General features: G+C 41.7%; 1 protein-coding gene across 1 annotated transcript; it reads left to right on the top strand.

Moving 5' to 3' along the window:
- Positions 1 to 24941: 24941 nt before the first annotated feature.
- Positions 24942 to 26735, top strand: LOC121789433. Its single transcript, XM_042187901.1, has 2 exons — positions 24942 to 25253; positions 26682 to 26735. The coding sequence occupies exons 1-2, from the start codon at positions 24942 to 24944 to the stop codon at positions 26733 to 26735; spliced, it is 366 nt and encodes a 121-aa protein (XP_042043835.1).
- Positions 26736 to 27060: the final 325 nt, after the last annotated feature.

Genomic DNA, 27060 nt, shown 5'->3' with positions numbered 1-27060 from the left:
TAAAAATGAGTGAAACCGAGGCTAGGGAGTCTAGTGGCATTTTGTTGGGGAGACCTTTTTTGAGGACAGCCAAGACGATAGTAAACATGGCTGAGGGGACAATTTGCATTGATTCCATGGGGAAAAATTTACTTTTGATATCAATGAGGCCATGAAGAAGCCTATTGACTCTGAAAATCTATGCTATGTTGACATAATTGACCCCCTAGTCCAAGATTTTCTTGAGACTGAATTATTGCAGGACAAACTCCAAGTTTTAGATGTGTATGAACAGGCTGATATAGAAGCCGCTGCTTGGTGTGACCTGATCAGTAGCCAGGGGTTAACTGACGAGGAAATAGAGGAAGCAATCAAAGGATTTTGTCAGAAATCGGAGTTCCTTGGAGCTACTAGGGTTCAGCTACCAGTCAGTATAAAGGATCCCTCAGGGAGAGAGTCAGGAAAAGACGAGGTTGAAAAGAACCCGCTGCCAGAAGATACACTCTCACCTCAGGTGGAACTGAAGAAATTGCCATCAAACCTGAAGTACGCTTTCCTAGAGGAGGAGAATTCGTATCCAGTAATCATCAACAGCAGCCTTACGAAAGAGCAAGAGGCGAGGCTATATGACTGTGTTGAGCAAGAATAAAAAGGCGATTGGATGGAGCCTTACAGACCTAGTGGGAATGAGTCCCGATGTTTGCATGCACCACATTAGGTTAGAAGAGGGAGCGAAGGCACATCGAGATGCTCAAAGGAAGGTAAACCCTAACATGCGAGAAGAAATATTGAAGGAAATCTTGAAGTTATTGTCGCTCGGGATTATCTATTCCGTACCGGACAGTGAGTGGGTCAGCTCTATCCACATGGTTCCAAAGAAATCAGGGATCCAAGTCGTGAAGAATGAGCTGATACCAACGAGGCTAGACACGGGTTGCGCATGTGCATAGATTACCGTAAGTTGAACAACGCAACCAAGAAGGACCATTTCCCGTTGCCTTTCATCGACCAAATGTTGGAGCGACTGGCTGGGAAGAAGTATTTTTGCTTTCTGGATGGGTACAGTGGTTATTTCCAGATTTACGTGGACCCTGAAGACCAGGACAAGACCACCTTCACTTGCCCGTTCGGAACCTATGCATACAGACGCATGCCTTTCGGCTTATGCAACGCTCCAGGTACTTTTCAACGGTGCATGATGAGCATATTCTCCGATTTGATTGAGGATTGCATAGAGATACTTATGGATGACTTTACGGTCTATGGAGACTCGTTCGACTCTTGCCTTCATCATTTGGATATAGTTCTAGAGAGATGTCAAGCGAAGAGTTTGGTTTTGAATTTTGAGAAGTGTCATTTCATGGTCACCGAGGGGATCGTTCTGGGACACGTGGTCTCAGAGAGACGGATTCAAGTGGATCGGGCTAAAGTGGATGTCATATCCAAATTACCATTCCCTACTGATCAGAAGGGTATAAGGGGTTTTCTGGGGCACGCCGGTTTTTAAAGAAGGTTTATCAAGGATTTCTCTAAGATCGCCCAACCCCTTACCCGACTTCTACAGAATGAGGTTGAGTTCGACTTTGATGAGCACTGCGAGGCCGCTTTTAACCTTCTCAAGGAGAAGCTCGTATCCGCACCTATCATACGGGCTCCTGACTGGGATTATCCTTTCGAAGTGGAGCCGTACTGGGCCAGATGATCGATGGGAAACGGTACGTCATTTTTTATGCATCTAAGACTCTAAATCAAGCCCAGCGGAATTACGATACCACTGAGAAGGAGATGCTGGCAGTGGTGTACTCCTTCGAGAAATTCAGGCCATATTTGCTGGGATCCAAGGTCGTCGTGTATACCGACCATGCAGCGATTAAGTATTTAATTTCCAAGAAGGAATCCAAACCCCGATTGATCCGATGGGTGCTCCTATTACAAGAGTTCGATTGGTAAGTGGAAGACAAAAAAGGAGTCGAGAACAAGGTGGCGGACCACTTGAGTAGAATTCTACAAGATGGAAATGATGAGGAAGTGCAAGACAAGTTTCCGGAAGAGCACTTATGCAAGGTGATTTTTGAGGCCAGAGAGATTGACTGGGAAGAGATAATGAAGCTTACTGGCCAGTATGATACAGAGAAGGGGAAAGAGAAGATAGGGCAAGAACCGTGGTACGCAGACTTGGCCAACTATCTAGTAACTGGGAAGCTTCCAGCAACGCCGAATATTACCAAAGCCCAGAAAATGAAGCTGAAAAGCGAAGCAAAATACTATTTCTGGGACAACCCCTACCTATGGAAGGTAGGATCCGATCAAGTGATACGGAGGTGCGTTCCTGACTGGGAGCAAGGGGACGTTTTGACACATTGCCATTCCTTGGCGTGTGGAGGACATTTCGGTCCTAAGAGAACGGCGCGAAAGATTCTGGATAGCGGCTTCTATTGGCCAACACTAAACAAGGATGCGTACGAGTTCTGCAGAAGCTGTGAACGTTGCCAACTGACTGGTGGGATATCTGCCAGAGATGAGATGCCCCAGGTACCGATAATTGTCTGTGAGCTATTCGACATCTGGGGAATGGACTTCATGGGTCCATTTCCTTCGTCCTACGGTAATTTGTACATCCTGGTCGCAGTGGATTACGTTTCGAAATGGGTGGAGGCAAAAGCCACAAGCACGTGTGAAGCGAGAGAGGTTGCCAAATTTCTGAAGAGCCATATTTTCACCCGGTTCGGAGTGCCAAGGGTGATCATATCGGACCAAGGTACGCACTTCTGCAATCGTACAATTGAAGCCCTAATGAAGAAATATGGTGTGCACCACAGACTATCAAGCCCCTACCACCCACAAGCAAACGGTCAAGCGGAAATTTCCAACCGTGAGATAAAAAAGATCCTCGAGAAGACTGTTAACACCTCGAGAAAGGACTGGAGTGCAGGGTTTGAGGATGCTCTTTGGTCCTATCGGACAGCTTACAAGACTCCAATAGGAATGTCCCCGTATCGAATTGTTTTCGGTAAGATGTGCCATCTACCCGTTGGAATTGAGCACCGGGCCTACTGGGCAGTACAACAAGTGAATGTGGATGCTGCAGCTTGTGGAGAGGAAATGAAGTTACAACTGCAGGAGCTAGAGGAACTCAGATTGGAGTCATTCGACTCAGCCATGTGGTACAAAGAGCGAACCAAATTATTGCATGATCGAAATCTGAGGACTAAGGATCTCCAAGTAGGGCAGAGAGTACTACTCTTCCAGTCTAGACTGAAGCTCATGCCTGGGAAGCTCAAGTCAAAGTGGACCGGACCTTATACCATCACTGCACTCCGATCTAATGGAGCCGTAGAAATTTCAGGGAGTTTCCCTCACTCTGAACCTTTTATTGTAAATGGGCATAGGCTGAAGATCTTTAGGGAAAACAGTGAAGTGGGTGTAGTGGATGAGATCCCACTACAGCCCGGTGTCTTATCTTCCCACTGACCAGTAGGATAGGAATTTAGAATTCCACTAGGCCAATCCTTCTTAAAACTTACATGCGTGGCCGAGTAGAGTTCCAAATTACCTAAGAAGTGTAAATATTGTAATTAGGTAATAGTTAAATATTTTAAACCTTCAATGTTTTTTAGAAAAAAAAAACCAAAAAAATATTTTCGTGCCTAAATTTTAATTGGGAGTACGTACTGACTCACCAACTAACTTTTTAGTGAAACTCCCTTTTTAATTTATAAGCCCGCTTTTCGTTTTCTTTTCTAGTTTGGGAAAATTTAGGGGGAATTCATTAAGTGGGAATTTTGAATTAAGGCTTGTGCAGCTTTTGCAGGTTGGCAGCAGGAAAAAAATGGCGCGTGAGCAGAGAGAAAGGACACGCTGACCAATGAGAGGCCAGCAACCTCAACCGACTCCCATCTGAAGCGTTGCGACCGGCTACCCCTAATAACCGGTTGCAACCACCTGCAACTACAATCTCTCTCCCACATAACCATACCGGCTCACCTTTTTCCCCTCACAAACCCTCATTTTGCAATTACTCTCTCTCAAAAAAAAATTCTCTTTCATCTCCGTCGTCTCCAAACACTAATTTATGCAATGGGCGAGGAAGCCACAGTTGGAGGGAGAGTTGCTATATTGGAGAGGACTGTTACTGAGATGACAGAAGAGAATCAGCAGCTGAAGGCGGAGATGGTCAGATTGACATCAGTTGTGGAACGGATGTTGAAAGGGTCTGCAGAGCAGCGGACGCTGGCTCAGAGGGATGCATCGATGGAGGTGATAGTGACCAACTTGGGTGAAGAGAACCAGAAGATGCAGACAGAGATGAATATGATGTTATCCATGATCGATAACATATTAGAGGAGGTGACCCACCAGCGGAAAGAACAAGCTACTGGACCAAGCGGCCATGGAGGCCAGGATGATGAAACACACCCACCTGAGACAGAGGAAGAGGACGCCGAGGTGCCGGCAGCAGCCGAAGAGCCGGCGAATGAGGATGAGGACCAAGCTGGAACGGAAGAGGAACAACTGGAGGAACAACCTGCACCACCTGCTCCACGAAGGAGCAGGAGACATCGCTAGACCTCCCCCGTACTAACAAGTTAGTTTTCTTTTTAGTTTTCTGTTTTATGTTTTTATATTTGTTTGTTTTAATATTTGTTTAGGTAGTTAATTTGTGTTTGTGCGCAGACCCCACTTCATAACACTTAGCCTATTCTATAGTCTAAGTGTGAGAAGTAATGGGTTATATCGTTTGAGCATGCTTATTTCTTTTTCTTTTTCTTTTTTTATGTTTTTCTTCGTGTGTTTTCGTTTGCATGTTGAATCGCACTTAGTCCATTGCATAGCCTAAGTGTGAGAAGTGTGTATATATGGGTTTGTGTTGTTAGTTTCTGTTTAGGTTTTTAAACTCTCCCACTTAGCCTATTCTATAGTCTAAGTGTGAGAAGTTTCGTTTTTAGTATGGAGTTTTGTTGTTTGTCTGTGTGTCCACCAAATTGACCATTACCTTTTTCCACTTCACAGCCCTATCTGAGGGCAGACACTTGTGAAGTGGGAGGGGGGATGCAATGGTCAGTATGATGTATGTGTATTTGTGATCGGTGTTTGTGCTGATGTCTTTTTAGGTCTAGTTTTTTTTTTATTGTTCTTAGTGTGATTGGGCTTAAAACTCAACTAATTCGAGCCGACAGTGAAGGGAATTGAGGGAGATAAGACATGCTGGAAAACCAAAACCACCCTCCCTAGTACCTCCTGGTCAGGATAGATGATGTGAGTATGAGAGAAAAGCCCTACTCAGAGCCAAACACAAAAGCCCTCTTAATATGTGAGCTATAGCTTTAAGTGGAACCACTTTCCACACATATTGAAAAGAAAAGAGTGGCTGCCACAAATTGCATAGGGTGAAGTGACCACGGGTAGCAAACACTAAAGGCAGTAGGAAACCCCCCCCCCCACAAAAAAAAAACCACCTTTAGAACCCTTTTTCTTAACCTTTTGTATCCAGATAAACACCCCTAGCCCCTGGGACTGTGCGTGCAAGGTATGAGGCGAATGAAACTTACTGGCCAGAAAGCTGTACAAAAAGGCAGAAACCAGCTGGACAAAAAACTTAGAAGAAAATCGACCAGGGAGTCACACCAGGTCCAAAAAGAAGAAGATATAAGGGTGACGAAGCCACAAAGAAAAAGAAAAAAAATAGAAAGAGCAGGCGAAAATGAAGAGAATGGTCAGAAAGGTTTGACCACAAAAAAATGAAGAAGGAATAAGGGTGGCGAAGCCACAAGATGATACTGACCAGTTGGAGACCCAAGCCAAAAGTGCCAGCTAAAAAGCAACTAATCAGAAGCCTAATGCACACAGTTCCCCCACATCAACAAATAAGAAGATTTGAACCTTAGAGCCTTAGGAACATCCACCCCAAAACACTACAAGCCAATGGCCCCATTACAAGCCTTTAAGTCTTTCAGTCGCTGCACGTGAGATCTAAGTCCGAAGCATTTTGTGGTCCAGCAATTAGAGAGAACAGTCCTAACATTCCTGGTAAGGTATGAGTGACTGAGTGAACCTAGTGTTTGGGCGAGAGTATGGGCGATCTTGACAAGCGGATGTACTGACCAGGAAGGAAAAGAGGGGTAGCAGAAGTTCAAGGCTGTCTTAGGCCGGATTGCACCCGATCCCGAGGTAAGGGATGGTTGAAAATATAGCCCGATCTAGGTGTGTTTTGTCCTTGCGTCATAGTTAGAGTCTAGTCTAGGTTTGTGTAGGTCAGGGGAGTAACCAGGCTAGAATTCGACTTATTTCTTTGGGTTTGTTCTTCACACTTGAGGACAAGCATGTGGTAAGTGTGAGCAGATTGATAAGTCATATTCTAGGCCTAGGTTACTGGTCAGTATGATGCGCATAAGTGAAATATATCTGCAAAAATAGTTGTCAAAGTGTGCAGGTTAAGCGTTCTAGCCAGCGGGGGAGTTTCGGAATGATTCAAGTGAAAAAGGGCATCAGGATGTCGCTATCCTGACCAGTATGCATGCCAAAAGGCTCGAGATGGAGAAGAAGGATAGCTGGGAGGATCAGCCGCCAGCAAGGGGGCAAAAGAGTCATTTTATCGCCTGAAGTCTACCCTAAAAGTCAAGGGAGGCCTCCCTATATAAAGAAGCCACTTGGGGAGAGAAGATCATCATCGAGTAGTTAGAAGACTCCTAAGCTTAGTTAGCAATCTCTTCGGCAGATCACCCCTTCAGCATTGTCTTTCGCATTTCTCGTTCCGCGCCACAGCCATGATCACTTGAGATCCAGAAGCTCCCGGAGTTCCACTCGTCCTCATTCCAGCCAGCAAGATCTTAGTTCAGAAGTTCCACCGCCCGGAGTTGCAAAACACTTTTATTACGCTTTCGTAGTTAAATTTACTTGCTTTTTGTTCCGTTGGATCTTTGTTGCGTTTGATTTTCGGTTCTTTGAAGTACTCGTTGAAGACCCGAACATGTTTAGTTCTATGAAGTTGATTTCTGTTCAGTTTGTCGTACCGATTCCTTTCTTTCCTGCCTAGATAACTTAGATTCAGCTGCATTAGTAATTTTCAAGTGATACAAGCATGTTTCATTCCCGATTGGTAGATCTGACTTTAATAGTCTAGTTAACTTTTAGATTTCGGTTCTGAAATGGTTAAGTGTGGAAACCCTGTTTACGTGATTTCTGCCAACTTGCATGTTGACCAGTCGGCGTAATTACAGTTTCTGTGTTTGATCTTTTGATTTGAGATTTTAATTGCAGATCTGTTTCTTGAGTTGTTAATCTGTGTTTTAATGGTGCTGAATCTGCTTGATATTCTGATTTTAGTTTGTGTTTGTTAGAGAAGACGATGTCCATATCCAATGTTGGGGACCACTTTGCTTTTTAGTTACTTTTCGTTTTTTGTCCTTTACTTTTCTGCATGTACCATACAGATCTGACAGCCCAGCCACCCAACTACCACCTCTTTTCTCTGATATTCTATTTAGCCTTTTATAGTAAACTAGTACTTTCCATATACCTCCTGAAACCATGTTCCCCACTTTCCACGTACACAACTGTCTGTCCAACACCTCTCCCACCTCCTAGTCAGTAGATACCTTTTTAAATTCCAGTCCAGATAAAGTCTCAACCCGAAGCGTGGTAGCTAACCAACCCATCCAGAATATCACTCCAATAATCTTAACGCACCATCTCTGTGGGATTCGACCCTCGCCACCACTATACTGATCAGTAGAAGTGGGTTGAGGATTCTTTGAAACCAGGTTCTAGGTTAGCTGAGGTTCTTATCCTGAACAGTAGGATATATCCTTGCTTGAACGACTCCTGCGAACCTGCGCTCTTTCAGTAATCTTTCATTTAATGTAAACGTTCTTATTATATTGTTCTATTCTGCTCAAAAGACACTTTATGTTTCTGTACTTATTCCTTTACAAATAAGTACTCACACTGCATGTGTGTATCAGCTTTTATGTACCTATATTTCTTTATGAAGAAGATTTCTGCGAAATCATCACAACAAAATCTTAGTGACTTGGCCATAATGTTAACAATCCCAAGTCTCAAGATTTATGTTTCGCTATTACTTTTCATGAACTTTGGCCTCAAAGCGAACCAAAATTCAACTTTCATAATGGAAATAGCAATGACAAACTATTTTCCATTTTCCATGATATTGCTCCCACTAATTAAAGGAACAAATAGCCAATCATCAATTTCTACCATTGACGCATCAGGCATAATCTGAATCTGAATATCCAATGACATTTAAGTCATCGGATCATCTTTACATAAACATGTGCTCTATGTGCCTTGCAAGTACTTGAGCACTTTCTTTGCAGCCTTCCAGTGGTCCATTCCGGGATTACTTTGATATCGACCCAACATACCAACTGCGAGGGTGATATCTGGTTGAGTACATGTTTGAACATAGTTCGAACTCCCAACAACTAATGCATAGGGAATCTTTTCCATTTCCTTATGCTCCAATTCATTTTCGGACATTTTACTTTACTGAACATTTCTCCCTTCTGAATTGGAGCTATCCCTTCGGAGCATTTATCCATTCTATATCTCTCTAAGACCTTATTGATATATCTTTTTTGAGACAAACTTAACAATCCTTGTGATCTATCGTGGAATATTTCTATCCTGATCACATAAGATGCCTCACCCATATCCTTCATTTCAAAGTTTGAAGAGAGATATTTCTTTACATCATGTAATAATCTCATGTCATTCGCGGCTAGCAAAATGTCATCAATATATAGGACTAATATAATAAACTTGCTCCCACTGGTTTTAATATAGATACATCAATCAACGATGATTCCTACAAAACCATATGACACAATGGTATCATTGAACTTTATATACCATTGTCTAGAAGCTTGTTTGAGTCCATATATTGACTTTCAACTTACATACTAACTCTTCTTGTCCTTCTATCATAAATCCTTTGGGTTGTTTCATGTATACCTCCTCTTCAAGTACTCCATTTAGGAAGACAGTCTTTACATCCATTTGATGGAGCTCTAAATCATAATGAGACACCAAAGCCAACACAATTCTTAAAGAATCCTTCTCTGAAACTGGAGAGAAGGTTTCTTTGTAGTGAATGCCATCCATTTGAGTGAAACTTTTTGGCGACAAGGCGAGCCTTGTAACTTTCAATGTCACCTTTCGAATCACGTTTTGTTTTAAAAATCCATTTACAACCAATGGATTTAAAAACATGGAGGCAATTCTACTAAGCCCCAAACATTGTTATCGCTCATAGATTTCATCTCATCCTTTGCTGTATTTAACCAATTTTTAGAATTGTCACTTTACATGGCTCGTTGGAATGAGATCGGTTCCTTATTAATGCTCAAGTCACATTCACTTTCAACAGAATATACCACATAGTCATCCGACATGGCCGATCGACGTTCCCTTACTGATCGCCTTAAAGGTTCTATTGGTTCATCATTCTGTTCTTGAATTATGACTGGTTCATCTTCAATCTCAACAAGTGGGTTATGCACTTCATGTTGTTCAATAGGAATAACAACCTTAGGTGCAACAATATATGGATGAACAACGTTTCCTTGAACTTCATTAAAGTCCACTTTACGAGGTTCACCTCTCCCACTAGTTTCATCGTTTTCAATGAACCTAGCATTTTCCGTCTCAACTATCCTCGTACTATGTTTCGGACAATAGAATGTATATCCCTTCGATTTATCTGGATAGCCAATGAAGAATCCACTGATCATCTTTAAATCCAGTTTCTATTCAAGTGGGTTATGCAACTTTACTTCTGTAGGGCATCCCCAAATACGTATATGTCTTAAGCTCGGTTTCCTTCCCGTCCACAGTTCAAAAGGAGTCTTTGGAACTGTTTTACTAGGAATCCGATTGAGCATATATGTTGCAATCTTTAAAGCATAAATCCACAACGAAAGAGGTAAACTACATCCACTTAACATGTATCTAACCATATCCAAAAGAGTACGATTCCACCTTTCCGTTACACCATTATGTTGCTGAGTACCGGGCATTTTATACTGTGCACAAATGCCCTTACTTTCGAGGTACCTTGCAAATGGGCCTGGACATTGTCCAGACTCATTAAATTTTCCGTAGAATTCACCACCTCTATCTGATCTCACAACTTTTACTTTTCTATCTAGTTGTCTTTTCACTTCATCTATGAATATCTTTAAGACATTCACTGATTCAGCCTTTTCACGCAATAGATATATATAACCATACCGTGAGAAATCATCAATAAAGGTGATAAAATAATTTCTACCACCCAACGAAGGTGCATCAAAAGGACCACATATATCAGTATGAATTAACTCAAGAAGTTGAGAACTTCTTGTGGCTGATTTCTTTACTATGTGTTTAGTTTACTTCCCCTTTATGCAATCTATACACATATCTAGATCACTAAAATCCAATTTGAGGAAGAATTTCATTCTTTACCAACCTCATTATCCTTTCTTAGTCTTTGATGCCACAAGAAAGTCAAAATTCACTTGACATACTACGTTTTATGCCTCTACTTTCAATATTAAACAAGGATTCAGAAAGCTTTGTATCAAGATTTAAACTGCAGAGTGAATCAAATAAAGTACCACTTCCATAGAAGTAATCATTTCAGTACAACGAGAATATACTATTTACAATCTTAACTTTAAATCCTATACTTATCCAACCTACTAACAGAAACAAGATTTCCTAGCACATTCCGGTACATAGGGACAATCCTTAAGATCTATATGACATCCAGTGTCTAAGATCAATCTTTTAGGTCCCGATGCCTTTAATTTGTGCCTTCATCCTGTTGCCCATGAACAAGTATTGTTCACTTCCTTTTATAGGTTAGATCGTATTGAATCCCTATTCAATATAAGACACACGAGTAGTAACACCATAATCTAACCACCAAGTATTATTAGGCACTTCAATAAGATTCAATTCAAAGTAAATGAAACTGTTATGTTTATTTTTCTTATCAAACCATACCTTTCTTTTCGGACAATCCTTCTTGAAGTGTAGCGTTTTTCCACAGAAGAAACACTCCATTTCCTTCTAGATTTTCTTTTCAAGGCCTTTCAGAAAAAGAAGAATCCTTACGTTTGTCCTTACTTGGTTTACCGTTACTGGTGCCGGCTCCTTCATGACCTATCAGATTCACATCTTGGTAATTCATCTTCCTTAATCTCCCTTCCTCTTAAACTAACATGGCCTTTAAACCCTTAAAGTCCCATTTTTATTTAATGGTGTTATAATTCACCTAGAACTAACCAAATTCAAGTGGAAGATAGTTCATGATGAATTGAACCAAGAACTATTCATGAACTTCCATTTCCAAGGTCGTGAGTCTTGCTGTCAAGTTTGACATGTATGTTACATGATCATGTATTGGCTGGGACCAGTCAAACTTTCTTGTAGTGAGCTCACTCGTCAAGCTCTATACAATTGACTTGTCAGCCAATTCCAATTGAGAACACTCCTTTATCGTTTCTATGAATTCTCTATCATTCTCTGTCTTAGGCATAGATGGCTTAAAATTTTCCGCCATCGTCATCCTCATAAGATTCAGACTTAGCCTATTAGAGCGCTCTCAAGTCTCATATCGAGACTCTTCCGTTTCGGAGCTCTCTTCCGTAATGACTAAGGGTTCATCTTCCGTAAGTATGGCATGGTCAAGTGCCATAATACCCAGTGAAAATTGGATATGTTCGGACCATCTACCATAATTCTGCCTATTGAACTTAATGACAGAGTTTGCACATCCATACATATTTAACGAGGCTACAACATTTATACATGCTCTCTATTAGTGCTTTGAGGCTTTAACATCAGATAACTGTAATAAACTTTAAATAACATGCATTCAAGCAACCTTTAGGCAATACTTAAACACACGTGCTTTCATCGATGCTAGAATATAGTTTAATGATCAATCAAATCATACACATATCAAATAAGCATGTTGCCTTTGGGTGTACATACCACATATGATACTGTAGACAAACCTAACCCTTTTCATTTTTATTAACTTATACACAATGATCCACCTTTGGGTGATCTCCAAGTATATAGATAATAAAATTATTGATCAATCAACTTCATGTCGTTTATAGCATCCTTTAATCATGATCAATAAATAACTTTTCATCCTTTTCCATAATCATAATATCATATAGCAAGACCACTTTGGTGATTAACAAGTCATATAACATTAACATGCATATTAAAAGGATTAAAATAAAACATTCTCAGAAATTCCAAAGAATTCGCCCGGTCAGGCGATTTTATACCTTGTAAACGCCCGATCGGGCGTTTGCATCGGTGAGACCAGAGAGTTCGCCCAGTCGGGCATTTTTAATCCGTCTAAATGCCCGCCCGGACGTTCAAACGCCATGCATTGTCGGACTCCAGAAAGTTCACCCGGTCGGGCGTTTTGAATAATTGTTACCGCCCGGCCGGGCATTTCATCAACCAACGTGTTTTGTGAAAACGCTCGGTCGGGTGTTTGATCACCCGGTCGGGTGTTTTATCTGTACTCGATTTCTCCCTTTGATTTTCATGTTTCTACCTTCCATGAAACACTCACCCAATGCGCAACGGAATCAAATAACATCAAAATGAAACAATGACATTCATATTTCAATTTGAACACTTAAATTGGTGAATAAACCAAATCTAGATTGGCTCTGATACCAACTGTTACCATCTTTCGATGCTTTACCGATTTCTATACCGAAATCACATTCTAGATTTGTATTAATTCAACCATAACATATACCACATCAAAGAGATGATTTACCAACCTCCATACATAGCTTATATTTGATGTAGGCTGGAATTACACGAGTTGATGTTTTCCCTAAAAGCTGTGGTTGATCTTTTCATCTCTCTAGCCTTTGCTTTTCGGATTCTTTCGATGGAGAAGAATCTTGTAATAATATGACTTTACTGTATTCCCTTTCTTGTATATAGAATTCTGTAGAGATTCTTATCACCTTCAAATCTGAAAATCTGATTTGTTTATGTAAGTTATACGCAACCTTTTGTGAAAGGTTGCATCCGTTCACTTACACCCTTTCATGTAAAACCCATCAGATTTTCTGTAGACTTTATTCTACAGCTTTCCATCTTCTATACACTTTAATGTACACATGTTTATACCATCTATGCAAGGCAAGAGAAGAGGGTTATCAATACACCCGATTCTAATTCTTTAATCGAAACCGATCCATCACGGTATCGTCTTTTATATTAAAATCCAACTGATATGTTTGAACTTAATCTTTAATATTAAACCAATATCTACATAGGTCACATATAGGAATATAAATATTCCTACAGTACCAGCCCACCCAAAACCAACCACAGTATGGAGGCAGACAGAATTTCTCTAGCCAGAGGGGTGACTTTCGACCCAGACCATCGCAATGCAATGTGTGGTCCAAGCACTATTTCGGAGAATGTAGAATACAGAACACCACCAAGTGCTTCAACTGTGGTGGAAATGGTCACTTCTCTAGAGAGTGTCCGAGCAAGAACATGGGGATGGGTTCAAGGCAGAACAACCAAGGATTCCGTCCGCAGTCTAGGGCACCACCGGCGGAACCAAGGATGAATCGTGATCAACCTCCGCGACAACAACTTCACCGTCCAAGACTTCCCTCCAAGGCTAGAGCATAAGCGCTGAGTTTTAGACAACCCAAGACTGAACAAGGGAGTTACGAGAACGGGAATTTGGCAGGTATGGGAAAACTCCTCGATACACCTATTGTTGTGTTGTTTGATACGGGCGTGATAAGGCTCATTTCATGCATCAGTTTGAGGGTAAATGTACGCTGCTCGATCGGTTTATCGCGCAAAACAAGTGTTAAATGTGCACGAATGCCGCTTGACCAAGGCAGCAAGGCCAAACTGATCAAGCAAGTACAAAAGGCGATAAAAGGCCAAGAATCGGGGAAGTTGATCAAGAGGGAGCAATCAAGCAGTTAGGCGGGGACCCCTGGCTTCTAGAAGAAGAACACGTGAGGAAATGAGCTGGATATGGCGCATCATTCTGTTATCCAGTACGATGTTCTAGAAGGGGACACGTGCTAGCTTATGATACGCAAGGACGAAGCTGGGTCATAAATCTATTACTCAAAATCGTCGTCATTCTAGAAAAAAAGCACGTAGATATCAGTGAATCACTCATTCTCAGCATGAGCGATTATTCCCTGTCAAGATCGTTATCCAACTAGAGGCCGAATCAAGCTTATAAATAGAGTGTGTGCCACCACAAGAAAGAGAATCTGATTTTTACTTTCCGCTTAGTTTAGCTTAGCTTAGTTATCTAGTTTAGTTTAGCACTCTAGCTTGTTTAGTTCTCCAGATAGCTTAGTTAAAAGGGCGACCGACGGGAGCGCTGCAGAATACTTGTTTTCTATTAGCGTTATCTTAAGTTTCCCGCTGAGATTCTTCTCAGTTTTTACCGCTTTCTTAGTCTCCAAAGTGTTAGCTTAGTTTCAATTTCACGCTGTACTTAGTTTAATTTAATCAAAGTTATTTTCTTTTTCATCCTCACATTTACTTTTCCGCTGTTACCTGCAATTCACTTGACCCAGTAGTTAAAGTTCTGTTGATCAAGCTAGCTAGTTTAATTCCGCCTAGAGTAAAAACAGTAGTTAAAAACTCCCAAGTTAAAGCGTGGCAGCAGCCAACCCTCCTGTTCACTACTCACACACTCGACACACCAACTTCTCTGTGGGATCGACCCCGAACTTGCCGTTTTACTGTTAAAGTTGTGCAAAATTGAGAGTTTACAAATTACTTGGGTAAGGAAGAAAGAGCGAGAGCAAGATTGCAGTGATTAAGTGGCAACGATATTTGCTAACTGATCCAACCGGTTCGGTTATCATTCCATATAACTTGATCCGCATTCTAATCGCGTTTTCGCCCCTTTCCAAGTCCCTCCAAAATTGCGCCGTTGCTTGGGAAGCATGGTGCTACTTTATGTTTGTGCGTAGTGCGTAGGTGTACATAATCTTATTTTCTTGTTTTCTCATTTCGTTTTTCACTATTGATGAGAAGGTACCAATGCGGTGGACACTGGAATCACCCCTTTCTATACAGAGAGACTAACGCTTATTGGAGAGTCCAGAAAGCCTGCGTTGTCACCACTCGTTACAGAGCAGCATTAGAAGTCGCAGCAGCTGCTGAATAGAACACATTAGAAGCCGCAGCAGCTGCTGAACGAAATTAAGGTCTATATTTTGTACATTGCCTTAACGAATTTATTCCACTTGATTCTTTTTAAAGTTCCTTTGACTTTGGTTGCCTTTCACAAACTTATGAACCCATTGATGTGATTTTATTATTCCATATTATGATTTTCGTGGAACCATGATCAGTGCTACTTTGTGACAACTACCTACATTTCTCAATCCTCATGCAACTGATCATTTTTTCCGCGACATGTTTAAGTCCTTTTCCATTGATGTATGGACCTTTCAAATTTGGTCAAACAACTGAATTTTCTTGTTTGGTAGCCTACCATGTGAATTGAGAATTACTTCGATTACATCCTACATGCATGACCTATCTTATGTCCCTTCATGCTCAGTGGGGATGATCATAACCTATTGTTGCAAGTTAGTGAGATTCAAAACAAAAGTCGAGCTAGAAATGTTGTTGTTTTCTTGATTAATTCTACAGCCTTTCCGATTAAGACACTTTCAGCAGTGTTGTTACAATTTTGGAAATAAGTTCATATCCAAGTAAGACTGTTTGATCAATTTTTAAGTTCTTGGTACTAGACTTTAGTGAAAGGATGAAGTTGAGCTGTTCGGATACTCATAAGGAATAAGTTACTTTCTTTGACAAAATTTTGGGAATGGATTGGCTTACCGAGAACCACGCAACGATTCACTGTAAAGAGAGACAGATTTCTTTCCAAGCCAGTGGACATGAGCTGACCATCTTGCACGGGATCTCTTTGAACCGAAGAACCTCCATAATCTCTGCTTTACAAGCAACCAAGAAGATAAGAAAAGGGCGTCCGACGTATCTTGTGTACTTGAACGGAGAGGAAAAGAAGGATTTGATGGTGGAAGACGTGGCAGTAGTACGAGATTTTTTTCCCAATGTGTTCCCTGAAACTTTTCCTGGACCGCCGCCCGACAGACAAGTGGAGTTTACCATCGACTTGGAATCTGGATCTGAGCTAGCATCGAAAGCACCGTACCGAATGGCTCCTAAAGAGTTGGCTGAATTGAAGATTTAGTTGCAAGAACTGCTAGATTTGGGATTTATCCGAGCTAGTGTATCACCATGGGGAGTGCCTGTGTTGTTTGTAAACAAAAAGGGATGGAACGATGAGAATGTGCATCGACTATCGTGAGCTCAACAAGTTGACCTTGAAGAATAAGTACCAACTTCGAGGAGCGGGCGTATTTTCGAAAATGGTCTTGCGGTCGGGGTATCATCTACTAAAGGTCCGACGAGAGGATGTCCCTAAGACTGTTTTTCGCACTCGTTACGGCCATTATGAATTTGTTGTGATGCCATTTGGACTGACTAACGCCCTGGCAGTTTTCATGGACTTGATAAACTGAGTTTTCCATGAGTATCTCGATAAGTTTGTGTTAGTCTTCATCGACGATGTGTTGGTATACTCAAAGAATGAAGAAGAGCATGGATGGCATCTGCGAACCGTGTTGGAAACAATTCGGACGGAAAAGCTTTAAATGGTGAATTATATTCCACCATATCCAAGAGGATGGTAACCAAGGAAGGCAGCCAAGCACTCAAATGGTGAATTATGTTCCACCATATCCAAGTGGAAACCAGCAAGGGAACCAACAGAACTACTTCCCCCAGAACCAGTCAGAGCAGTATGGACCTTTCGGGTACTATCAGCAAGGCCATGGAGGAGGTCGTTTTAATCAAAGATACAACAAGCAGCAAAATGAAGGTCCCGGAGATATGATGATCGCGCATCAGTCCCAAGATACAATGCGAGAGATTCAAGAAGCTCAAAAAGAACAGAGGGTTGCGCTCGATATGCTCACTAAGCAGCTATCTCAGGTTGCCATGTCACTAGGCGAGTTGAGAGGCAACGAAGGTCAATTTCTAGCTACTGTGCAGCAACCTGCTGGGAGAGAGAGTGTCAATACAGTCTCTCTAAAATCAGAAACAGTTTGGCAAACTTCATCCGCAAGTCCTCCAGTGTCCAGACTCACTCATAACAGAGGTATCGAGTCCAGCACCCTTGATCAAGTCGTACAGGCAGAAGAGTCTAACGCTCAAGAACGAGTTGCTAAGAAAGGGAGAATAGTCGAAACAGAAAAGATGGCCGAACCTAAAGATCTTCCACTAAAGAGAACTGACCCTGGGGTGTTTACACTTCCAATCTCCGTCAGAGACGTTCCGATGGGGCGCGCCATGTGTGACCTAGGGGCCTCCATCAACATCATGCCACATTCTATGTACAAAAAACTGGGAGAACCTACACTTGTTGAAACAGACCTGGAAATACAATTAGCAGATGGGTCTTGTATTTACCCTGAGGGAGTTCTGGAAAATGAAATCGTCAAAGTTAACAAATTTATGTACCTCGCCGATTTTTTTGTCATAAAGATGACGGAGCCAGAGGCGGAAGAGTCTGTCGGAATTCTTTTGGGAAGACCATTCCTATCCACTGCCGGCACAGTCATCGATGTCCGCCACGGGATAATAAACCTAAAGTTTAACGAAGAACGACTCACGGTCGACATCCACAAAGTTGCGATGAAGCCTCAGGGCAGAGAGAGCATTAAATCGGCAGAAGCTGTCAGATCTCTGAAGCAAGAGGATCTGGAGAAGAAAATCCCCGTTGATTCCACTACTGACGAAGAACTTAAGAGAGAAGCAGCTTACTGGTTTGAAACAACAATGACTGTAGAAATGGACGAACAAGCCATTGAGAGAGCAATTATGGAATTCTGCCAACCATCACGACCAGCCAGGTCAAAAGAGATTATTCAATCGGAGCAGATCGCAAAACCGCTTGACCAAGCTGCCTCATCAAGTATACAGCTGAGGAAGAATCCCTCACCTACAGAGCAATTATTGCCCTTATCTGGGTCACCAGTTACCATCAAGAGCCTGACCAGCCAGACGTATCACGAACACGTCAAACCAAATCTGCTTGGACAAAAAGGGCAATCAAGGAAAAAGCTGAGGCCTGGTGAAGAAGGAGTCAAGTGGAAAACAGCAGACCTGATGGAGATAAATCCAAAACTGCACCGGCCTCCAGCCATTATGAAAAAAGGAATAACCGACCCCACTTTGAGAAGGGAAGATTTCATGATTGGCCAGGAGGAACTGCTCTTCCAGTGTCAACTCAAACTGATACCCAAGAAGCGAAATTCAAACTGGGCAGATCTTCGAACAGCCACAGCAAAGCGCACACAGGTGGCAAAACTTCCGTACTCCACCAACCAGGAGGGAATCAGAGCCGTGTTGGGGTGCGTTGGAGTTTATGGAGAGTTCTTCAAAGATTTCGCAAAGGGACCCCAACTCCCGACGAAGTTTCCCCAGAAAGATGCGAAGTTTGAATTCTCTAACGCCTGCAAGGCCGCGTCTCCACTTTTAAAAAACCAGTTGATGGGTTCCCCAATAATACGCGCCCCATTCTGGAATCACCCTTTTGAGGTGATATACGAGGCTAGCAACTATGCTGTGGGGGCGGTATTAACACAGGAAATCCAGGGGAGAAGATATGTGGTCCTCTACGCTTCAAAAACATTGAGTCGAGCACAAAGGAACTATGATGTGACCGAGAAAGAAATGCTATCAGTAGTCCTTGCACTTGGGAAGTTCAGACAGTACCTACTTGGTTCCAAAGTGAAAGTGTATACAAACCATGCGGCCATCAAAGACCTATCGGCTAAGGGAGGGTCAAACCCGCATTTGATCAGATGGTTACTCCTTCTATAGGAATTCGAGTGGGAAGCAGTTGATCGAAAAAAATGTGAGAACGGAAAGGCGGATCAACTAGGCCAAGTGCTGCAAGGAGATTCTGGGGAAGCCACTCCATTCGTTTTCCCTAAAGAACGCTTGTACCTGATCAACCCGATGTCTGAAAGACAGTGGAGCTGCCAGGAAGAGAGAGCTGATCAAACCAAACAAGGAAGCTGGGAATGGCATGCACGAAAAAAAGCAATGTTCGCAGGAAGGACCAACTATTTGGTTGCAAACAGGTCACCTGTAAAGGACGGAATAGAGGCAATTGTGGTGGAAAATATTCCACCACATATGCCCAACTCTCGCCAGTAAGCACGTAAAAGGGCTAATCTGGTACTCGTGGGTAGTCTGCTTGATCAAGCAACAATTCTTAAATCTACTTATCTGATCAAGTGACATCTCGAGGGAACCCGGTCAAGCCCTTGTTAGTGTAAATAATTTTTCATTTCTTTTCAGAAAAAAAAAATAAAGGTCAGAAAGTAGAGGAAAGAAGCTGATTTAGTGGAATTTTGTCCACTTGATCAGTACAAGTTGAAATTTAATTAGTGGCACAGTGATTGAGTTGATAGGGGCAGGTGATGATAGGATGTGCGCAGTCATTAGGAAGGTGTCAGGCGGCGTCGATTGTTGCAATTAAGGGACGTCTTGGAGAGAAGGAAGAAGCGTATCAGAGAAGCTTTTGCCAACTGGCGCTCTTAAAAGGTACGCCTGCACGTGAAGAGTCGCACAAGAGCTAAACAACTGTACAAATCTCAACAGTCGGGATTGCAGTATAAAAAAAAGGGGGGGAGACTTTCGAATCCAACTTTCCATCAAATACCCTTAGAGCCTTTGCATATTCCTACTATAACTCTACCCAAGTTCAGAGCCTACACCACAATCACAAATGCAGAGCACTCGACTCAATGCCCTCTTTTCCTCTTCAGGAGATGGTATTAATGGTGGTAGTCAGAGATCCTCGTCGCCATCCAAACCAGGAAATCCTAAATTTTCTCCATCAGCCATCATAACACCATCGTCACCTTCCAGATTCATAGGTCCACTCCAATATGTAGATCCGGTTTACATCAGGCGCGTGGACTCCATACTCAGAAGTTTCCCCACCGACGCTGATCCCACGGAGGTCTACACCGCCCATACAGCCCATCAAGGAATTTTTCGGTCTAAGGACTCTGCTCCGCCACCACCAACAAAAGGGCTGCCTCGTCCTAGTGATTCCCCTGTACGACGAAAGGAAACAGAATTTAACCTTTCATCGACCATAGAAGGAGACTCCATCCCGAGAAGAACTCGCCGCCAGGCAATGAACAAGCTGATTCTTGAAGCAGAGGGTTCAAGACAGCAACGGATGAGGAGGAAAAGCAAAGGACCAGAGCAACCACAGAAGCAAGCAAGACTATGGAGAAGACAAGGGGGCAAGAGGAAAGAGGAAGGAAGTGTCCCTTCTCCCCCAGGAAGGCCACCATTCCAACCAAGGTTCGGAGGAGGATACCAACGTTCTCAGTATGCTTCTCCGCGCCAAGGAGAAAAAGAATAAAAAGCCAAGGAGGAGGAGCTCCGAGGCATTCAAACGCCATGAAGGCAATAAGGAAGGCCTGTGAAATGAAGCCGTGAGACATCTCCCTGATTCAACTATCTAAAAAGGCAGTAGTATCACCCTTGACTCAGTTCTTTGTGAATATTATATTTCTTTGAGTCCGTTTTCACACTTAGTCCTATGAACGAACTAAGTGTGAGAAGTTTATGGAAATTGTTGTCTGTTATGCCCATGTTTTTTTTAGCATGTTTTGATTGTTGGCACTATCTCACACTTAGCCCAGTTCTGGTCTAATTGTGAGAAGTTTACCTTATTTGTTGTTGTGCCGTTGCCTGTGCCTAACCCTTCTTTCCACTGCATCCAGTCCCTCGAGGACGAGTTCATATGCAATGGGGAGGGGGGATGGGTTAGTTACAGTAGAATCATACATGCCCAAAATTTTTCAAAAATTAAAATTTTTAGTTAAGTAATAAATAGGCAATATGCATGAAATTGGATAAATGGAAGATTTGATTACTTTTTGGAAGAATTAGAAAAACGAGTCAATACACTTACATGTAAAAACTTGATTGCAAAAACTTGATCAGTTTGAATGACGCAAGTATGATGGAAACGCTTAATTTTTAAACCAACTGTGAAGCCTCTCTATATGTGAGTTATAAGCCAAAAGTAGAACACTTTCTACTATGTTACACAGAAAAAGATTTACGAGAGGCTGACTTTTAGTATTGAGATGAAAATTGCACAAGTAGTAATGACTAAAGGCATTAGAACTGAGCCAGTTGAGCCGTTTTTTCCTTCGTTCCATGAACCCGCCTCATTAATCAATGCACCCCTTAGTTAACCACGTTGAGCCCAAACACTTCTACCCGTCCTTTAAAGCCTTAAAACCAAAATTTAAGTTTCATATCACATGGGAAAAGGGTCAAGGAAATGAAGTTTTTCAAGGGAAACAGAAGGGGATAGCAACAAAATTGTCAAAACAAAAGGGTAATAAGGTTGATCAAGTCAGAAAGTCAAGTCAAGTCAAATCATCCAAGTCAGGAAAAGGTTGTAACCTGACCCAAAAAATCGAAAGCCGAAGGTTTGAAAAGGCTAAAGGTCGAAAAATTGACCAAGTAAAGCATCCAGTAGGAAAATAACTATCCCATATTGACCCAGCTAGTTCAGTCAAATCCTTGGTCCTTGACTCATGTGATTCCTTTTACAGTTTAAACTTTTTAAACTTAGAACCCCTAGGACCCTACCCTAATACGTTACTACCCCTTAAGCCCCGTTACGACCAAAATAAAGACCTTAAGGAACTATCTTGTGTAGTCCGATTCTAAATATTAAATTTGTGGCAATACCGAGTGAACAGTCCTAACATCTCTGGTGAGAAATGAGTGAATCCAACAGTGGTTTGAAATTGAGCAATCTTGACAAGCTGACACCTTGATCAAGCCAACGCGAAAGAGAAGAAACATAAGCTACTGGAAAATGGATTGACTTCTACCTCGGGTATGATTGTTGGAAATTTATTCGATCTAATGCATATGTATGTTTTTGTTTTGAGTTTGTTTTTCTTTTTACCTTTTTGAAATAAGCAAATCATGCCTGAAATTTGCCTTATCTTTTCTTTTCTTTTTAATACTTGAGGACAAGTATGTTTTAAGTGTGAGCAGTTTGATAAGTTCTATTTCATGGTTTATGAGCAAAATGTATACTACTTGATCGGTTTACCGTGCAAAATGAGTGTTAATTGTGCAGAAATGCCGCTTGACCAAGGCAACAAGGCCAAACTAATCAAGCAAGTACAATCGGCGAAAAAGGCCAAAAATCGGGGGAGTTGAGCAAGGGGAGAACTCAAGCAGTTAGGCGGGGACCACTGGCTGCCAGAAGAAGGACATATGAGGAATGAGCTGGATGTGGCGCACCATTCTGTTACCAAGGACAACGTTCTAGAAGGGGACACGTGCTGGAATATGAGACGCAAGGACGAAGCTGAGTCACGAAGTTGTTACAAAAAAAAACGTCGTCATTCTAGAAGAATAGCACGTAGCAATCAATGAGTCGTTCATTCTCTGCATGAGCGAATATTCCCTGTCAAGATCGTTATCCAGCTGGGAGTCGGAGACGAGCCTATAAATAGAGGATATGTTACCACAAGAAAAACATCCGCTCCTTTACTTTCTGTCTAGTTTAGCTTAGTTATCTAGCTTAGTTTAGCTCTCTAGTTTAGTTCAGTTCTCTAGCTTAGTCAAAATCTCTAGATAGCTTAGTTAGAAGGGCGACCGAAGGGAGCGCTGCAGAATACTTGTTTTCTGTTAGCGTAATCTTAAGTCTCCTGCCGAGATTCTTCTCGGTTTTTACCGCTTTCTTAGTTTTCGAAGTGTTAGTTTAGTTTAATTTCCAGTAGTTAGCTTAGTTTAAATTTCAAGCTTTGCTGTAATCTCCAAGTTTTAGTTTAATTGAAGTGCTTTCATTTTCATCCTCGCATTTACTATTTCGTTACGTCTGCAACTCACTTGATCAAGTAGTTAAATTTACCTTGTGCAAGTTAAATAGTTTAAATTCTGCCTAGAGTAAAATCAGCAGTTAAAACTCCCAAGTTAAAGCGTGGCAGCAGCCAAAATCCCCTGTTCACTACTCACACACTCGACACACCAACTTCTCTGTGGGATCGACCCCGAACTTGCCGCTTTACTGTTAAAGTTGTGCGAAATTGGGAGTTATAAATTACTTTGGCAAGGAGGAAAGAGCGAGAACTATAGTGCACTGATTAAGTGGCAACGACATTTGCTAGCTGAATCAATCGGTTCGGTTATCATTCCATATAACTTGATCCGCATTCTATCCGTGTTTTCGACCCTTTCCAAGACCCTCCAGGAATCAAGGTGGTTTGGACGTCGGGATGGGAGGCAAGTTTTCACCTATTGAAGGAGAAATTGACTACAATACCTGTCCTAGCGGTACCAGAACTTGACAAGGACTTCGCCGTCTGTACTGACGCGTCAAAAGTAGGACTAGGATGCGTGTTGATGCAGGATGGGAAAGTGATAGCATAGGTTTCCCGACAGTTGAGACCGAATTAACTTAATTTTCCAACTCATGATTTGGAGCTAGCAGCAGTAGTGCACGCGCTAAAGATTTGGAGACACCATCTCTATGGAGTGAGATGCGAGATTTTTACGGATCACAAGGGTCTCAAGTACTTTGAGCTGAAGGAACTAAACATGCGACAGCGACGTTGGCTAGAGATCGTGAAGGGTTACGATTGTGGTATTCACTATCATCCGGGCAAGGCGACGTAGTGGCTGATGCTTTGAGTAGGAAGAACCAACCTCAACTGGCTTCTTTCCTAACTCAAGAGGAAGCGTTGATCCGTGAATTCGATAGAATGCACTTGGAGACAGTGAAAGGAAGAATAGCGACGTTAGTGTTTGAGCCAGACTTAAGATCCAAGATCATAGAAGCTCAGCGACGTAATGGGAAATTGTAAGAAACACGTGCGAAGGTGGGGACCGAGAAACTTGACCATCTTCGTGAAGAGGTGGACAATGCTTTGACGTTCGATGGACGATTATATGTACCGAACGACGAGGCACTGAAAGATGAGATTTTGAGTGAAGCACACGACACCCCATACACTCCTCACCCTGCAAGCACGAAGATGTATCGAGATTTGATGCAAAGCTTTTGGTGGAACGGAATGAAAGGAGACGTACCATCGTTCGTGAGACGATGTGTAGCTTGTCAACAAGTGAAGGCCTTACACCAAAGGCCATATGGGAAATTGCAACCGCTTGAAATTCCCTAATGGAAGTGGGAACATATAGCCATGGATTTCGTGACGGGTTTGCCAAAGTCACAAAAGGGAAACACTGCGATTTGGGTAATTATCGATCGACTCACTAATAGCGCGCACTTCTAACCAATAAGGATTACCTACGGATCGAACAAGTTAGCTAAGCCCTACGTGAGTGAGATTGTACGTTTACATGGAGTGCCAAGGACCACTGTATCTGATCGCGATATGAAATTCACGTCAAAGTTTTGGATGAGTTTGCAACGGGAGCTAGGCACGAAATTGAACTTTAGCCCTGCTTATCACCCACAATCGGACGGAGAGTCGGAAAGGACAATTCAAACACTTGAGTATATGCTACGCGCCGTTGTCCTAGATCGAGGGGAAAGTTGGGAGACTGTTCTACCATTGGTTGAATTCTCCTACAATAATAGCTATCAAGTGACGATCGATATGGCTCCGTATGAAGCCTTGTATGGCAGGAAGTGTCGATCCCTACTCCATTGGGATGAGGTTAGTGAAAGAAAGATGTTAGGACCCGAAACTATCAAGGAGATTACCGAAATTGTGCATCAAATCCGTGCAAGGATCAAGGAAGCTCAAGATAAACAGAAGTCGTATGCCGACGTGCGCCGAATGGAGATCAAATTCGATGTTGGTGACAAAGTGTTCTTGAAAGTATCCCCAACGAGAGGAGTCGTATGGTTTGGCGTGAAGGGTAAATTGAAACCGCATTTTGTAGGGCCGTACGAGATTGTTGACGAAGTAGGTCTTGTAGCGTACCGCTTGGCGTTATCTTCTGGTTTTGGGAATGTGCACAACGTGTTCCATGTGTCGCAGTTGTGCAAGTATGTGTTCGATCCCAAGCATGTGATTCGTCAAAAAGAGGTTGTCTTGATCCCCAACATGAGCTACGAGGAGAGACCCGAAGCGATCCTAGATCAAAAGGTACAAGAGATGCGAAACAAATCAATAACATCCGTGAAGGTGTTGTGGAGACACCATGGTCCCGAGGAAGCCACGTGGGAGTTAAAAGATAGAATGATGGAAAAGTACCCCGAGTTGTTTATGTAAGACGATCAAATTTCGGGATAAAATTTCTGTTAAGAGGGGAAGGATGTACCACCCCGAAATTTTTGCGACTTTTTGCTCTCTTTAATGTGGTAGTTGAATTTGGAATTTCATTCATGGAATTTAATTTCTATGTGTTTGAGTTAACGATGTGAGTTTTAATTGTTGAAAGTTATGTGGATTAATGTACTATATTTTTCCAATGTGGGAAATTAATTAAATGGGATCATGCATTTTGTTCTAGCCATATTATTTGGAATTTTCGGCATCTTCAAAGTATTGAAAATATTATTTTCTTTCTTGGATATAATAAATTGTTTTGTGGTATTTATCCAAATTAAATTCAAACCAAATTATCCCTAATTTATTCTAAATGATTTTCGACCCTTAGCGTTTTCCTTGGAATCTTCAAAAATCCCCTATTAATTAGGAGGATGAATTATTTTTGTAGATTTAATTATTTTAATTAGGATTTGACTATTTCCTTCTTTAAGGCCAATAAATTTTCGCCCATGTACCTATGATTTTCCTTGGGGAATTAATTTATTTGTTACCTATTTTGTGGAGGTCTTTTCCTACAAAAAGAAAGTACCAAATTCAGATCCTATTCCTATTTTATTGGAGGATTTAAATTTTTCCTTGCTACTCCCTTAAAATACACGCCCCCTTTATTTCTTTCTTGGAGATTTCTTTTAATTTATCTTGTTACCTTATTTATGAAATACCCAATATATTTTTACCAAATTGTGAATATATTTCTCTCCAAATAATGCCTACTTTTTGAAAATCCTCCTTCCCTCATACACGCCTATTTCTTATTTTAATTGTGGATTTATTTATTGACCTCTATTTTATTCTTCCATAATTATTTTAATTAATGTGAGAATAATTATTAATTAAATGCTAGAGAAACTCTAACCCTAGCACAAAAAATGCCCCCCTCCATTCTCCCTTTCTCCCACACAATTTTTCTCTCCCTCTCTCCTTCTCCACAAATTCTTCACCAATCCCTTGTTCTTGCATCATTTTGGAGTTGGAGATTCAAGATTCATTGAAGAATCGAGCCACTTTTCGCTTCTACCGATTATTTTTGCAAGGGAAAGGTATACTTGAATCATCTCTCACCTTTACCATTGAATCCATGTTTCTTGATTCCCTCATGTATATAATGAGTGTAGAAATCGTAGATCTTAGAATTTAATCGGTTGGGAAGAATGATTTCATAAGAAAAGTGTGTATGTGCGTGTATGTATGTGTGTATGTGAGTTTGTGGTTGATTCATTGGTGAATATTATGTGTAAATAGGAGACCATGGTTGTGATGTCATTTTTGAAGCATGAATACGTGTTGAAAGCATGAATATGAATGTGTGGATGTATGATAGACAAACCCTAGTTTGTGAATGTTGACCATGATTTTTGTGGTGTTCGGACAGTAGGTTCCGACGAATGTTTGACCGACCAAACGATCTTACTTTGGCATGAAAATTTAACTAAGAAACATTTGAGATGTCTTCTGTGTTGTGTATAAACTTCAGCCTCTTTTGACGAAAGGCAAATTTTTAAAGTTAACTGCGCAGTTTTGTCAGAATTTGTATTCTCGTCCAGTGATTTTCGTTTTTGATTTGACCAACCTAAAGGTGTGATTTTGATGTGAAATTTTAATTGGATGATCCTTGATGTGT

The sequence above is a fragment of the Salvia splendens genome, unplaced genomic scaffold (genome assembly GCF_004379255.2).
Source record: "Salvia splendens isolate huo1 unplaced genomic scaffold, SspV2 ctg236, whole genome shotgun sequence".
NCBI classification, from domain to species: domain Eukaryota; kingdom Viridiplantae; phylum Streptophyta; class Magnoliopsida; order Lamiales; family Lamiaceae; genus Salvia; species Salvia splendens.
This window is presented reverse-complemented; position numbering and strand designations above follow the sequence as displayed.